The 14,897-nt window shown below is 34.4% G+C and overlaps 1 protein-coding gene across 1 annotated transcript; it reads right to left on the reverse strand.

Moving 5' to 3' along the window:
• Positions 1-688: 688 nt before the first annotated feature.
• On the reverse strand, positions 689-6,647 carry LOC128237849 (succinate dehydrogenase cytochrome b560 subunit, mitochondrial-like). The gene is made up of 6 exons (XM_052953432.1): positions 6,509-6,647; positions 6,215-6,268; positions 5,162-5,281; positions 4,058-4,119; positions 3,279-3,445; positions 689-2,241 (listed from the first exon to the last, which is right to left on the reverse strand). Exons 1-6 carry the CDS (start codon positions 6,523-6,525, stop codon positions 2,137-2,139), a joined length of 525 nt encoding a protein of 174 aa, XP_052809392.1. The 5' UTR covers positions 6,526-6,647; the 3' UTR covers positions 689-2,136.
• Positions 6,648-14,897: the final 8,250 nt, after the last annotated feature.

Raw genomic sequence — 14,897 nt, forward strand, 5'->3', positions numbered from 1 at the left:
CTCAAACCCGAATATTTTTTCCTGCGCCCCGTATACCCCATATCGGTTCACCTACTAACCCCGTAACGTATATATCACGTTGACAACCCGTTACGTTTAAATGTTTCATTAATATCGGAATCAGGAAATAGACGCCATTTTGATATGAATTTAGTGACCCAATATGGAAAAATATGGGGTCATATGGAAAGCAGTTTTAACACATATCCATACCCATAAGTGTTGCCTGTTGGAACAGTAGATAAGTAGGTAAGTAAGTAGCAATTGCTGTTCGAAATAAAAGCTTCTTTGATTTTTATGTTATGTAAAAGATACTCCAGTATTGTTTTTTTCCACTTTTAAGGAATGGTGGTGAGGCTCTTTGATAGGGGCAAATAGCGTAGTTGTGGGGAAAAGGGCGAAAATACTAACATGATTTATATAGTGTTGAACTTTTTTTTCAACATTTTCATCAATGGCACTACTGGTATAATGCTTCATTTGCTGAGGGGAATTTTTTTACCTGGGTAGGGGAAAAATATATGCTGCATTTCCTTACTTTATATAATATTCATTATCTGACATGGGTTTGTAACTTATTCCCTGCTTTTTTTACCCATATTGTTATGGTATGGACTTAACTGTCATGCTGTAGTTCTTTAGAAATGTTTGCAAGTGAAAGATCACAAAAATGACAATAAAAGAAACATTTATTTCAGCCAAATTTTATTTTGAAAACCATAAACTAATAATACTGACTCTGAATACAACACAGAACTTGACTGAACAAAACAGGAATTGCATACTTGTATAACAAACACTTTCAAATTGGTACATATTCATAATACAAGGACTAGATTGTCTTCTAAATCACTATGTCATGGTATAAATTGTGAAGCAATCTATGCACACCAGGCCACAGGAGAAATGACTTCACCAAAGAAATCCCTTTTTTTATTTCAATGCACTGATTTTTTAAGCCTAAGTGTGGTTTTATGTATACTGTTAGTTTACTAAGAGACTGAAAAGTGAATAGGTCTGTAATGCTTTACAAATCAGCATGTTGAAAAAACACAAGATTTCTTGTGTTACTTCATTTTTTACCAGTGGCCTGGTTTTCTTAAATTGCTTCACAGTTTAAACTTATTAAGACAAAAGAGATCAACATAGTATTCAACAGTTTGAGCTTGACTTTTTACACATTTATGTCTGTGATTATGTCTATAGATATTATTGACAAATTCACATGCTGAGGTAATGGGCTTTTAATTACATACAAAACTACAATTATATTAATTTGACACAGTAGGAAGCAGGAAGTGCCCTTCTGACTGAATAAATCTAGTCCAGAGGCATACGCAGGCTGTAATAAAAAAGTTAAACATTGAAAAATAAATAGATGAAAGCTTGTGGAATATATTGAGACTTAAAAATATATGTGCTTTTAAACCCAAACTCCACATTCATTCTTAATATCAACTGGTATGTACATATATATGCTGCCAATAATATATAAAAAATAAATAAATAAACACAACAAGAAATCAACAGTAATTAATCACTGGTTGAACATGATGTACCGTAGTTATTATCACGAGATGATATGTGAAGTTTCAACCATTACGGTACAACTACAATCACATTATCAAAGCTCATCCAAATTAAGTTTATGTTAAGTTTAACGCTCATGTCAGAAAATCGAAAAATAGATCCACAAAAAGACCCCGGTGTATCTATTAGGGCATGCATGATTTCCATAGTGTAAGGTTGTAATTGCATTTGTCTGGATAAGTACACATAAAGTACATGGTAGCTATTTTTACTTTTAAGTTGATGCTCTGTACACAACTATAAACATATATGCTTTTTATCAATTAAATCAACTAGTTTTCAGAGAATAAATAAAATCTTCCTGATGGAGACACAATGTCATGTTGCATGATATTTACCAACAAGATAATGCCATGAACCTCTGACGGATACATTCTGTGTTGAACAGGTTTTGATTGATGACCTACCAAAAGTCTCGAAACCAACCTATTTCGGCAATGTACATGTATTCAAACTGTTAAGTCTTTATTCTTGTTGATGAATTGTTTGACTATCTAAAAAAGTGGTCAGTTTGATGTTAATTGCTCAATTTATCCTGGATTCAGTCTAAAGGTACATGAGCCCGGCAGTCATCAGGAGCGTAACCACCAACATGGCGTATCCAGACTGGTACACCTGCAGCTTAGCGTAACCCTGACCAATATCCCATATCTGAAAAATACAAGAGAACCAGTCTAGAAATAAATCTGAAATACATTAGCCCAGAGTTCATCAGAAGCATATACTACAGACTGGTACATCAGCACTTTAGTGTGGCCCTGCTTTATATCCCCAAAAAAACAAAGAAAACCAGTCTAGAGATACCTATGCCCAACAGTCACTAAGGGCATCTATGATCCGATTTGGCAAAACAGGGATGTGATTGACCTGGCAGCTGGAGGGCTAAAACCATTTCGGCCATGGGTTCTTGGGGCACTTTTGGGGTCAAAAGCACACTGCCGTAGAAGAAAAACTGGCTTTTTAGAAGCTCTTATGACTTTAAATTTGAAGCAAACTGGAATATCAACTCTAACAACCAAAAACACTCTAGTAACTTTTTAAATCAGCTAAAAAAAATAATAAAAATATCTTTTTTTTTTATTTATTTTTTTTTTAGTTTTTGGGGGGGGGGAGTCCTTGGGGGCCATTAGATCCGCGGAATTCCGCGAATCCGCGGACAAATCACATCCCTGCAAAAAAAATAAAACTAGCAGCAGAGCTAGCTTTGACCACAGGGAAATAATTTGAACAACTTTTGCTACATACCAAATGTCAAAAGGTCTGAGACTTACATTTTCAGAGAAAAAGATTTTCAAAGATTTTACTATTCAAGTATATTGAAAACTTGTGACCCATTGGGCAGGTCTAGCATTGACCCCAAAGTCATAATTCAAACAATCTAAGTAATGGTCCAATATGTGACAATATATACCATATATCAGAAGGATAGGCCTTAGGGTTTTAGACAAGACATTTCAAAAGTTTTAAAACATTTACGACGGACATAGGGTGATCAGAGCAGCTCATCATCAGCACTTCTTGCTCAGGTGAGAGGGTTAAAGCACCAAATGAAGCATGTACATTCTCTTGATTCTTTAAATCGACACAGGTATTGGTTCATACCGAAGTCACTGAGTGGACTTACAAAGCTGTCTACAATCAATAAGCTGAAACAAATCAAGCTAAGAGCTCCATACAATCCTACTTACAAAATGCCTGATGCTGGCACAGAAGTGGTAACTAAAGCAGAAAGCGAGTGAGAATTTAGTGGTCCCGATTAGGGTGTGTCCCAGGGGCCCCCATGATTGCATCATCGCGTAGTAGCCTGCAAAGTCCTTACCCCCAAACAGGTACACAAGTGGGCCCAGGTAGAATGCTGGAATGGAAAGAAATATATGTGAAAACTAAAAAGGTGTTCCATAAAATTATTTTTTTAACATGAGATAACTTCATTCTACTATTTAGTATCCTAATTCAGATGTGAAGTTCACCTCTGTTTAAATCTAAGAAGTGTCTTATGATTTAATCTTGACTCAAAATTAAACCAGAGTGCTGATTTCCAATGAAGTTCCATCTACATGTACTTTAGAATGCAGAGATCATAGAAATTTGCAATAACAAGAGCTGTCACAGAGACAGCGCGCTCGCCTATTGTGTACAGGTTGGGGGCATGATGGTGAACAAGCGTGCAAAGTTTCAAAGCCATATGTCAATGGACTTTGAAAATATTTGAGGTGGTACACAAACTTTAACGTAAGTGGTTATGCCGACGCTCGGGTGACTAGAATAGCTCTCCTTATTCTTCGAATAGTCGAGCTAAAAATCACTCTCATATTCCCAATAAGAAATAAACTTTTGAAGAATTTGGCAGTATTAAACAATTACCATTAATACTGCAGACTGCATTGCTCACTGTTTATTCATCGCATTGTTTCAGTTGATAAAACATGACATTGTATAAAATATGACAGAAATATAATCCTCATACCTATGGTGACAGCACTAGCAGTAATTCTGTTTGATATTGACAAGACCATTGGCACATCGTATCTGCAACAAATATAAATGTATAATAGCAAAATTAATTTACTGTAAAGGCAAAAAGGACTGTTTCTGTACTGGCTTAATAATCAAGAGTGTTTTATCTAAAATAACTCTGACAATTTGCATATATGTTTAGTCTTTGTAACTGTTATCATGCTATTTATAAAATAATGTTGGAGCTTTTTCAGTCTAGAAAATACTGGTATTGAGTTATTTATTAAGTTATAAAAGAGCTTTTTTAGTAAGTACTGGTTTTAAGCTAAGTTAAAGGGACTCATTCATAGATTTTTTGTTGGAAACAATTGTTTTTAAACCTCGCTGAAATTAGGTTATTTTTAAAATTTTCAAACTTGTTACTTTCTCTTTAAGGCGAAATAAAACTTTTTCTGAAAATGGCGTTAATAAGTGTGTTCATTGTCAATAGAACTTATTCTATCACTTTATATAATAATATCAGAAAAAAATGGAAGGAAGTCGCATGTACAGACTGATGGTGTGATTTTAAATTATTTGCTCACCTTCAGGATAATAATATAACAAACGATCTTTTCCACCATAAATCATTGCAAAATGAGCCATAACATGTCTGATTTCTGTTTCACAAGGAGCAGAAATACAAACTGCTATCATTGTTTAGATCTAAAATGTACTTTCAGCCTTTCATTTGGCATTTTAGTACTTGACATTAGGTACCATGACTAAATGTAGTCACTGGGGCCTAGTTATTCTAAAATGCTGTCCCGGCTTCTTTTTTTAATGGTGTTTTAAATGTTGAAATGGCCAATCTGTGAGAGTGCAGCTTTAAAAAGATTTCGTTTAAGATAGTTAAAATTGCAATAAACTAAATTTTAAAATTAGTAAAATCAAGATTTATGTAAGAGTTTGGGCTTAATGAAATACAGTTATAAGCTTAGTACTTAAAAACTTTTGAGAAATTTAGACCTGGTATTAAAATTTGACTTCAATGGTAAAAGGAGCTACATGTATCACAAAACTAGCTTACAAAATATTGTATTTGTCAGCTAGATCTCTTAAATGATTTACCCACTTGTATATGCTGAGATGGGGTGAGAGTGGCCGGTTAAGCTGGCGATTCTTCTTCCAGTATCGATCCATCTGGTTGGCAGTTTTCTGGGCTGAAGTTGATCCCATTACAGCAGGAACCCAGCTGAAAATCATTAAATGTCACAGTAGACACAGGGACTGTATCCAGTCATCAAAATTAGACTTTTGAATGAACAGTCCTAAATTGCTCCACAGTGCTTGTTATCAAACTTTGCACAAGACCTGCTAAATGAAATTGAGAAAATTGACTACGTCCAAAGAGCATATAACCAGAGCACGGCTTGAGAGTTTGTGCTTATTTCGATTGATCACGGACTTGCTCAGGGTTTTTAAACACATTTTTTGCAACGTTTTTTCCGTGTAAAGTTCGTATTTGGCACCCCCAATGTTCCATTCAAAAATAGGTACATGAATACCGACAATCAGTTGTACATAACTTCTTATCGACTGAGCTATGTATAGCAATTCTCCTCCCTGTAGAAATATTACTCCCTGATATACATGTACATGAAGGTTCTAGTGTGTCTACAAAAAAACATTAGCATCATATGGGTCTGATGTGTTGTCTTGACCCCCTCCCCCCCCCCCCCCACAGTCCACCCTCGAAAATTATCAAACATCTATCAAACATCTCCAGATATTGTTTAACGTTATATAATTTATGTCATTACATCCAACTTTTGACAAATTCCCGTATGTAAAAACGAAAGAAGTATATAAATTATTAAAGGTTTTAAAATCACCTTTGATTAACATCCAGTTGTGTTGATATTTTGAACTCTAGTCTGCACCCTAAGGCTAAGAAGTATTTTTTCAAGGAATAAAAGTTTTAGCTCACTTTTAGGTAGTCAAAATAATTATTCATTGAAGGATTTCTTTTACGATTTTTTGATATGGCAAATCAGTAGTGATAAGAAGAATCCCGTAACACGTCCATTATTTTAAACTAATTTTTAGGTAGAAATATACAGGACATACAGTACTGTACATGTAAATCTAAGTCCTAAGTTCCTTTAAAGTAAAAACTAAAACTGACCCTGCTTGCATCCATTGCTTTGAGCCTGCCAACAGTTTCCCACATGATGAAATTCTGAAAAAAACGTATAACATAAAATTATAATTACAATGTAAATTATCTACGAAATCTGACCTTCAAGTGCAAAATTACATAATTATAAAAATATTACATAAACATAGGTAGAATCTATGACGATAATTATCTCGAGTCTATATCTTCAAAGCAAAATTCAAGAAATATAACACAAATGTTTACTGTACTGTCTTTGTCAATCAACTTCACAATCTGTGAAAAATATCTTCACAATCCTACCTGAAACAAACAGCCATTTTTGGAGTGTTTACAATTTGTCGACTTGAGCCCGGCGTTTAGTTAGATAACCTACCGGGTCGCGCGCCGTTTCGACAACCAGTCAGTCACCCGTAACCACGTGTAGGGTTTAAAAGCTAGAATGTATTTTAATTTTCCCGCCACTAATACCGCATCCCCTACAAGAAACGTTATCATATAATCATTATAATAATAAGTAATTGTATAAGCAATTATTTAAGTATTTTTTATGCTATAGTTAGAACATATTAGGTAAAATATGAATAATTAAGAAGGGTTGAGCGATCGAGCCTTCACAAGGTACAAGATTATAAGTATCTTCCATGGTCGAGGGTGTTTACAAGATAGGTTCATGCCAACCCGAGCGTAGGGTGTTAAGCATAAACGAGGTTTACGAGTTTCCAGAGAACACCCTGCGCGAGGGTTGGTATGAACATATCTTACACGAGCGACTTTGTTAGATGTTTTTTTTTCTCCCACCGCAGTTGAACAAAATAAAGTTTATAATGTATTTTTTTCGCTGGAAATCTTTTGTGCGTAAAGTGAAAATCATTTGCGTACAGATATGTGGTAAGTCGTGGTTGTTATCGATATGCCCGCTTTGATCCAGATTATGTAAATAGTCAACTACATGTAGTTCTTTAAATAGTTCTGAGGAGAATGCAGCATTAGTTCTTGAATGCACTCTCACAGATTTACCGTTTTGACAACTTTTTAACTTTTTGTCTTTGAATGAGTCAATTTTTGCGTAAATATCTGCAAACCCGTGATATAAATATTTATGCGAAAAGCTACAGAAACAAGCTCAGTAGCAAAAGGTTTAAACATAAACCCGGTTTAATGGCACTGGGTAAACGCCAAAGACATATAACATAAAATCACAAACAAGAAACATGGAAGAACAGCACTAAACTCCACAAGCAGCACAGTGCATACATACTATATATAAGAAAACTATGTATGTTTATCAAGGATTGTTAGGTACCGCCTTGGAACGGTCAGTAAAATGTAAATTTACTGGGGATTTAAACCAGTTTAAATGCACAAACCTCACTCTTATCCCAACAATCCTAAATAAAAATAAAACGCAAAAGGTAAATCTTATCAAAGTATGCATTAACTTATACAAGTCTCATTTTGAATAGCTTACTTTACTGATGTTTTTAACCAAGTTATTAGAATGGGGATGTCATTGGGCCCAATAACTTAAGCTAGCATTGATTGATAGTAATGAAATTTGGTGTGTATGTAGCTTATGTGAAAACTAACTTGGGATTGCTTTTGAAGGGTTGTGGGTCAAGGTCGTAATTAATTGCGATTAGGTCGTGTACTCTAATTACATTTATTTCCACATGAGAACGTCCGTCATTTTCTTTATCGGGGATGAATCGGTCAGGTCAACCATTGGGGTTCGAATCCAGTTAAGGGTTTTCATAGATTTACTTTTTATTCTCTTGCATTTTTAATTGTATTTAATCTTCAACAAGCGACTATCTGCTACATTGTATACAGTTCTCAGATTATTTACGCTAGCTTACGCTTGGTTTTGTGTTCTATGTCTTTGGCGTTTACCCAGTGCCATTAAACCGGGTTTATGTTAACTTTTTGTCACTGAGCTTTTTATCTGTAGTTTTTCAAAAAAAGTATTGAGAATGCTTATACATTTGATCCATTTGGTACTCTGCAAGAACAGTGAAGGTGCGATGGAGATGAACTTTCTGCTTATATACATGTCCAGATATGTAATGAGATATGGAATAATGAATACAAATTATGCTGTCCTGATGAAGATCTTATTTCAGTTTATAGCTATGTACAACGAGGACGATGTTATACGGTTGAATGAGCAAGTGCTCCTACAGTCGAAAGTGAGGCCATGGATGGAAAAAGTGACTAGCATACAGAAATGGGCAGATGCCAAAATGGTGATTATGGACATTTTTTCTGCGCAAGGCCTCCAGCACGGAAACTATTAGGGTACAAGAATACCATAACAGAATGTGCTGCACGCCAAGAAGACATTCTTTAAGAAAAAAAAACCGAAAGAAGTAACTGCAGGTCGCGTAGCAGGCACGTTTTTTTCAAATCAAATTCCGAATCATCAAGTGTCATCTATCGTACTGGTTCCTAAGAAGACCCAAGGAGACTTAAGAATGATACACCACCTGTCTTATCCTATCGGTAAATCTGTAAACGATTTTACTGACTCAGCTTTAAGCACCAAGTCCAGTACACAAATTTTGACAAGGCCATTCAAATGATACAAGACATGGGGCAAGGAGCAATGCATTTCAATAATTAAGAGTGCATTCAGAATTTGTTTGTTTTCCGCATTTTGAGAAAACCTTACTAAGGAAAGTGCATGTCTTGGCTTATTTTGGTTTATTTACATTAAGCGAGCTTGTGTTATCAGGTACTTCACGAGATCCACTTTGCAGGAGCGATCTCGTATTTGAAGCCGACAGTGGAGACCTATTCAGGTGTAAGACCTGACCGTAACCAATACCATTGATTACTGTCAAGGCATATACCATATGACCATGAGGAACCCGGATGAAAGAGCCAACCTTTGTCCAATTCAGTCGATGCTTGGTTATTTTTAGGTACACCCATGTGGTTTCTTGTTCCTCCACCAGAACGGGAGACCACTAATATCACTATTGTGCATTTATAATATGCTTATTTCAAATCTCATTATTTCCGCAATGGTCGAGCCACACAGTTAGCATTAGACGGTGTTTACAATAGTGAGATACAACGGATTGGGAGGTGGACCTCCGACTCTTATAAAACATGCATCCTACAACGAACTTATCTAATTAAAATATGTCATTTTAGATATTTGGATGATTGGCGACTCACTGGACTCACTTCAGACCATGTTAAGCAAATGACCGCGCATCATTGTAATCAATTTAGGCGGCATGATCTGTCATCTTTGGAGCCAGGTGAATTTTAAGCGCATATCTTTTCAGATTAAAAATTATACGTAGCGCTTTCCCTACTACACCTGAAGTTTTGTTCGATATCCTCCCAAGGCTATATTGGAGGAGATGGATAATGCATCCGCGAAGCCAATGGATCTAAAGAGTAAGCGTGCAAATCGTTTGGGCCGACAGGCTGTTTGTAGCGGTTATAATGGTCGGAAAATCGTCTCTCATATAGATCGCAGTATGCCTTGATTCTACTCTTATGACGGTGTCCACCTGTCCCAAGTTGGTTGTCGGATGTATTTTGTCACACTGCATGCAGCTTTAATCCAGTTCTTCAATGCTCCTTCTGCAGTCTAGTATGTTCCCATAAACACTTTAGGCCGAATTCAGAACAACTACTCTCACTCACACTCCAACCACATTCACACGTAAGGGATACTGAAGTGATCACTTGAATGGGACAAGGAAGGGGTGACACTCAAGTGATCTGTTAACAGGCATTGCTTACACTGCACTCCGTCGAGTGACCAATACAGTACATGTACATGCATACCGGTATATATATATTTATGTTTATATCGGAATATCTTATTGTGGGGGTAAATACAGTATACAACGTAAACATATTATGTTTATTTTAATTTTTGTACCTCTTGTAAGAAACGGCAACCAAAAAACGCCAATGCTATTTTGAAACTGAAATGAACATCTTAAGATAACTGGTTCATGAAAAATGAACCATCTGGAGTGTAAAATTCTGATGAAAAATAAGAATTTAATTCTACACAACCCCGGAGTAAACTCAGAGGAACAACAAGAAAGGCTCGTAACAGGTAAGTAAATAAAAATGATATAAATAAATTAAACATCTTCATAATACGTTTTTATATATACTTCGCTTATTATGAACAATAATTATTATTACGACGTTTTGTGAGATAACTTTGTTATATGTTGCAACAGTATATATACACAGTTTTGTGTTAATAATGATGTAAGTGATTCATGGATTTCATTTTGTTATGTTACTCCATGACGTTTAGCAGTATGCAAACTCCCGAATACCGTGCAATTATATATTATATGCTTTATACTGTCCGATTAGACAATTCCAAATTTCACTTTGTTTGTTAAAATCTATTATTCATTCAAATTGATACTGTTTGCAGTGTAATGTTCGCAGAAGTAATCACATTTTCATAACGACACAAACAATAACACACAATTGGTGATGGCTTTTCACATTATGTCGCATGTCAAAAATCCATATAAAAAAAAAAAACGTTTTAGTTTCTTCCTGTTCACTTCGCATAAACCTACAGTGCCTACAGTACCTGAGTTTAATTGTCACCTCATTCCTTTTTGAGGTTGTTACACATTGCGTATTATTTTTTGTTTACTTTTTTCTAAATCCTGTAGCTTGAACCCACCAGAGCCATTTTACAATTATTGTGGTTTTATTCTATTTCTGAATGAACTAATTTTGGATGCCTGTACTATTTCGTCATTTCATTGTTATAGATGGTATATGTAAAGCGTTTAATACTGTCGCTTTTTTACAAATCAAGTTGGGTCACAATTCATGTAAATGCTACAGCCGAAAGAAATTTCGGTAATATATCTTTGGGTTAATTATTGACATGGAATAATCTCCCCACTATATCCGGTTGCCAATGGGTAATGGAAAGTAGAAACGCTGCAAAATAGTAGCTAAGTTGGTACATTATTTTGGAAGCGTTTACATATTTTATCATTTGCAATTGATTCATCGAATGCAGAGTTTTGTAAAACGACAATCTTCAAGAGATATTGACATGAATTTTACTGTAGGCGTTCGGATATGTACATGTTTCGGATAAAATGAACTAATATGGATGCAACTCTTCACGAACTATTTCGATCATTCGAATAGTCACGTACGGAAATCCAGTTGTTTCCCTGCTACTGTCTATACGTCTAAACTCATTTATTATTGGTCATGAGCGAATAAAACCGATAATAAAACGCCTTTTTCGCACTTTCAAAAACCTCTTCGAGGTTTTGCACAACAATAATAATTTAAGAAGCGGTTATTAAGGCTTAAAATTGAATGCTCAAACGTGACTTAATTGTCTCCAAACATTTATACTACCTCATTACATGTTATGATAAATGTGTCACAAATGGTAGCATGGTCCGGTGTCAGAGTGTTTATGGAAATAGTCGACCGCTTCCGGACACGAGAGTTTATGTATATACATGTAAATAGTAGAATTTGGCAAATATTTTTTATTTACGATATAATCAACTGTATATAAAAATCATCTATGATAATTTTGAAGATTTCTTTACTATGTTATTGTATACTTTTTGTTTTTTGATATTGAATCCGCACATTTGTTTTTGTTTTGGTTGCATAAATCATGAACTGATAGCAAGTTAGACTTTGTTTGGTTTAAACGTATTTTATTTGCAGAGAATATTCATAAACAATGATATACACATTAATTAAAAAAGGATTGGCCTGGAAGAAGATAAACCACAGTAAATCTTTTGGCATTCACAATTTTATTAATATTTTGCCCTTTCTGCTATTAAATACACGGTTACAATCTTGTTATCATTAATTAATATTTTCCATAGATGAATTATATAAAATATATATAAATATATTATAGTAAGTTGTTAAAGGTTTATTAGTCAATTGATTTTTGTTATACAGGTGTATGTATTGAATTTGAATGAGTGTCACTTAAATAATTGTTAACGCGCTGATATCATAATTATGACCTGATTATTTCACAGATAGAAGTTATGGCATAGGATCTGTCTTCGAACCCAGCCTGTAGCGCAACGACTGGCATCAGTTGGAATTGTTATCTATTTACAGACACAATCAGTTGAAAACATGTGTTGACATTCATTTTGTTGAGTTAAAGCTGAAAAATGTTTATCATTCATACTTTAGCAATAGTTGTTAGAGTTACTCTTTTTAAGTTCCAAGCATTTACGAATATAATTAAATGGTTTAATTAATATTTCTTCATTTATGATGAGTCGTTGTAAAAGTATGTTGCAAATCTTATTTAGGAGGTATACTAGGAACTATTTTGCACTGTTTTAGTGTGATCAAACCAATTATTGATTTTGCATTTATTTTGACGAAAAGAGACTCTTGAAAAGTGCATGACCTTTAAAATGATAATAAAAATGGTGCATTTATTTTGACGAAAAGAGACTCTTGAAAAGTGCATGACCTTTAAAATGATAATAATAAATTGGTAGTTCTCAAATGAAGTTTTGAATTTTTGTTGTTTTTAAGAAAGAATTATATTTTATTATCACCTCGTCTTTATACACAGAGCAGCTGTTTTATAAATATAGAGTTTAGAATTTATTTCAAATACATGAGGCAATATGCCCATGCACACACGAGCAGTAAAACATATATGTGATTTTTCATAGTCAGTAGTAATACAGTATCAAGTTAGAGAATAAGAATTCAATCATTTTAACTTGATAATATCAAACTCTACATAAAAAGCAACAAAACAAACAAAAGCGTGAGGAGATATTGTCAATATTTATCCGTAATAATTAAAATATATTTTCCTTAATTCTATAGCTTTAAAAATAAACAAACTTCGCTAGTTTTCGGTCTTTGATTACACTTTAATAGATGAATACAAATCCAAATTTCATAACATTTGGTCGTATATAGTTACTCTTACCTATGTTTGTTTTTCTTATATAAGTATAGAGTTTACATTCAAAAACAAAATATATGCTGTTAATTGTGTCAGTTTCATTTTGTCAAGGACGCTTAAGGAAAATCAGATTCATCAAATCTATTTTACGTATTTAATCACATACTTTAACACTTAAGTGTCATATTCATTGCTGTTAAATGAAACTCTATGCTTGTTCTTTTGTTGTATCATCCTACGCGTAAATTCTTTCAATGAAAATGAGCTCCATTTAAATGCTTAAGTTACACTGAAATACCTTTTTAACCTAGTGCAAGAACTCAATAACTGCATATAGAAAAAATAACTAATATTGAGTTCATGCATTTAGGTGACGCTGCAATTTGGTTATTGGTGTTTACATATAGAAGTTGAAATCCATATTAGGCTGAGTTAAGTAAGTTATTTTCTGTGTAACTTTATAGATAAGTTGACTTAAAACAAGCAATCATTGTGCATGCATGTTTTCCCATTAAATCAAAAGCACGGATTGCTTTAACTTTTGATATGAAATCTACTGTGACCCTCATCGCTTGATTTTGGACCTTCTGAAATAATTGACACGACGGTATTCCCCGAGTTGTTACACTCAGTCGTCAAGTCACCACGCAAAAGGACGACCTCCGACACGCAAAAACCAATATGGCGGCCTCGCGAAGTTTTAGGTGTTTACCAAATGGTTTCGTGTATCTGTCTTATTTGCCAACTCTAAGGCAGAAAGTGTGCAAAAAAAACCCTTTGCATCGGTCGATTTTTTAACACACCAGCACTGAGAAAGAATGGGAAGCCGCATGCTATACTGTTCTTGTAAAGCGGGGTATTGTGACTATTCAATCCTAATGAACTGACGTATAGATTTTATAATGTTCAAAATGATATTGAATCATATTCGTTGAACGAGTCTGATCTGCAATATACTTTAGATGCGCATGCTCATTTATTCGGACATGGTTTTATTCGGGTCTTAAGTCTAGCGTTTTAATTTGTATGATTTTAATTCTACATTTGCTAGATAACAGTACTGGGACACAGTTCTGGGACACAGTACGGGGACACAGTACTGGAGACACTTAAAATGCTAAGACCTAACATTTGTCTGCTAGGATAGGTGCACCACTAGGGTACTTTTCACCCAAACCGTACCAAACTGTGACCTTCACATCGGTGAAGGAAATGCTGTCTCTACTCGATAACATCAGTTCAGTTTTTGTCTTGAAGAATATGAATAAAAGCTGTTAAAGCGCGCAATATAGGTTAATGTTAAAATAATAATGATTTTTTAATGTTAACTCATTTGTCTTAAATGAATAAAACCCCAAAAAGCATACGGTTAGGATACGGATTAAAAACAATAACCTTTATAAAAAAAATTAATAGCTACTTAGCCACATGTTACCGAGTTCAAAAAACGCCAAAATATCGCTAATATGTTTATCTGTATCTAAATCAAATCCCTTTTGATCATTTAAGTCAAATAAGTTGAACATTGACATGCATTAAACCTATCAACCAATATTGGCGCCTTTAAGAAACAACATTTAAAACAGATTTGATTAACCACTGGAAATTAACAGATCTCTAGTATGTTGTCAAACATGTTGAACTTCTTTGCTCTAGATATTGCTCGGTCAACATGCACTCTTAAAATAATCACGTTTAAGTAACTTTACCAAATTGAAATGTAAAAAATGACATAAACTGATAAACATAAAC

The sequence above is a fragment of the Mya arenaria genome, chromosome 1, assembly GCF_026914265.1.
Source record: "Mya arenaria isolate MELC-2E11 chromosome 1, ASM2691426v1".
Lineage (NCBI taxonomy): Eukaryota > Metazoa > Mollusca > Bivalvia > Myida > Myidae > Mya > Mya arenaria.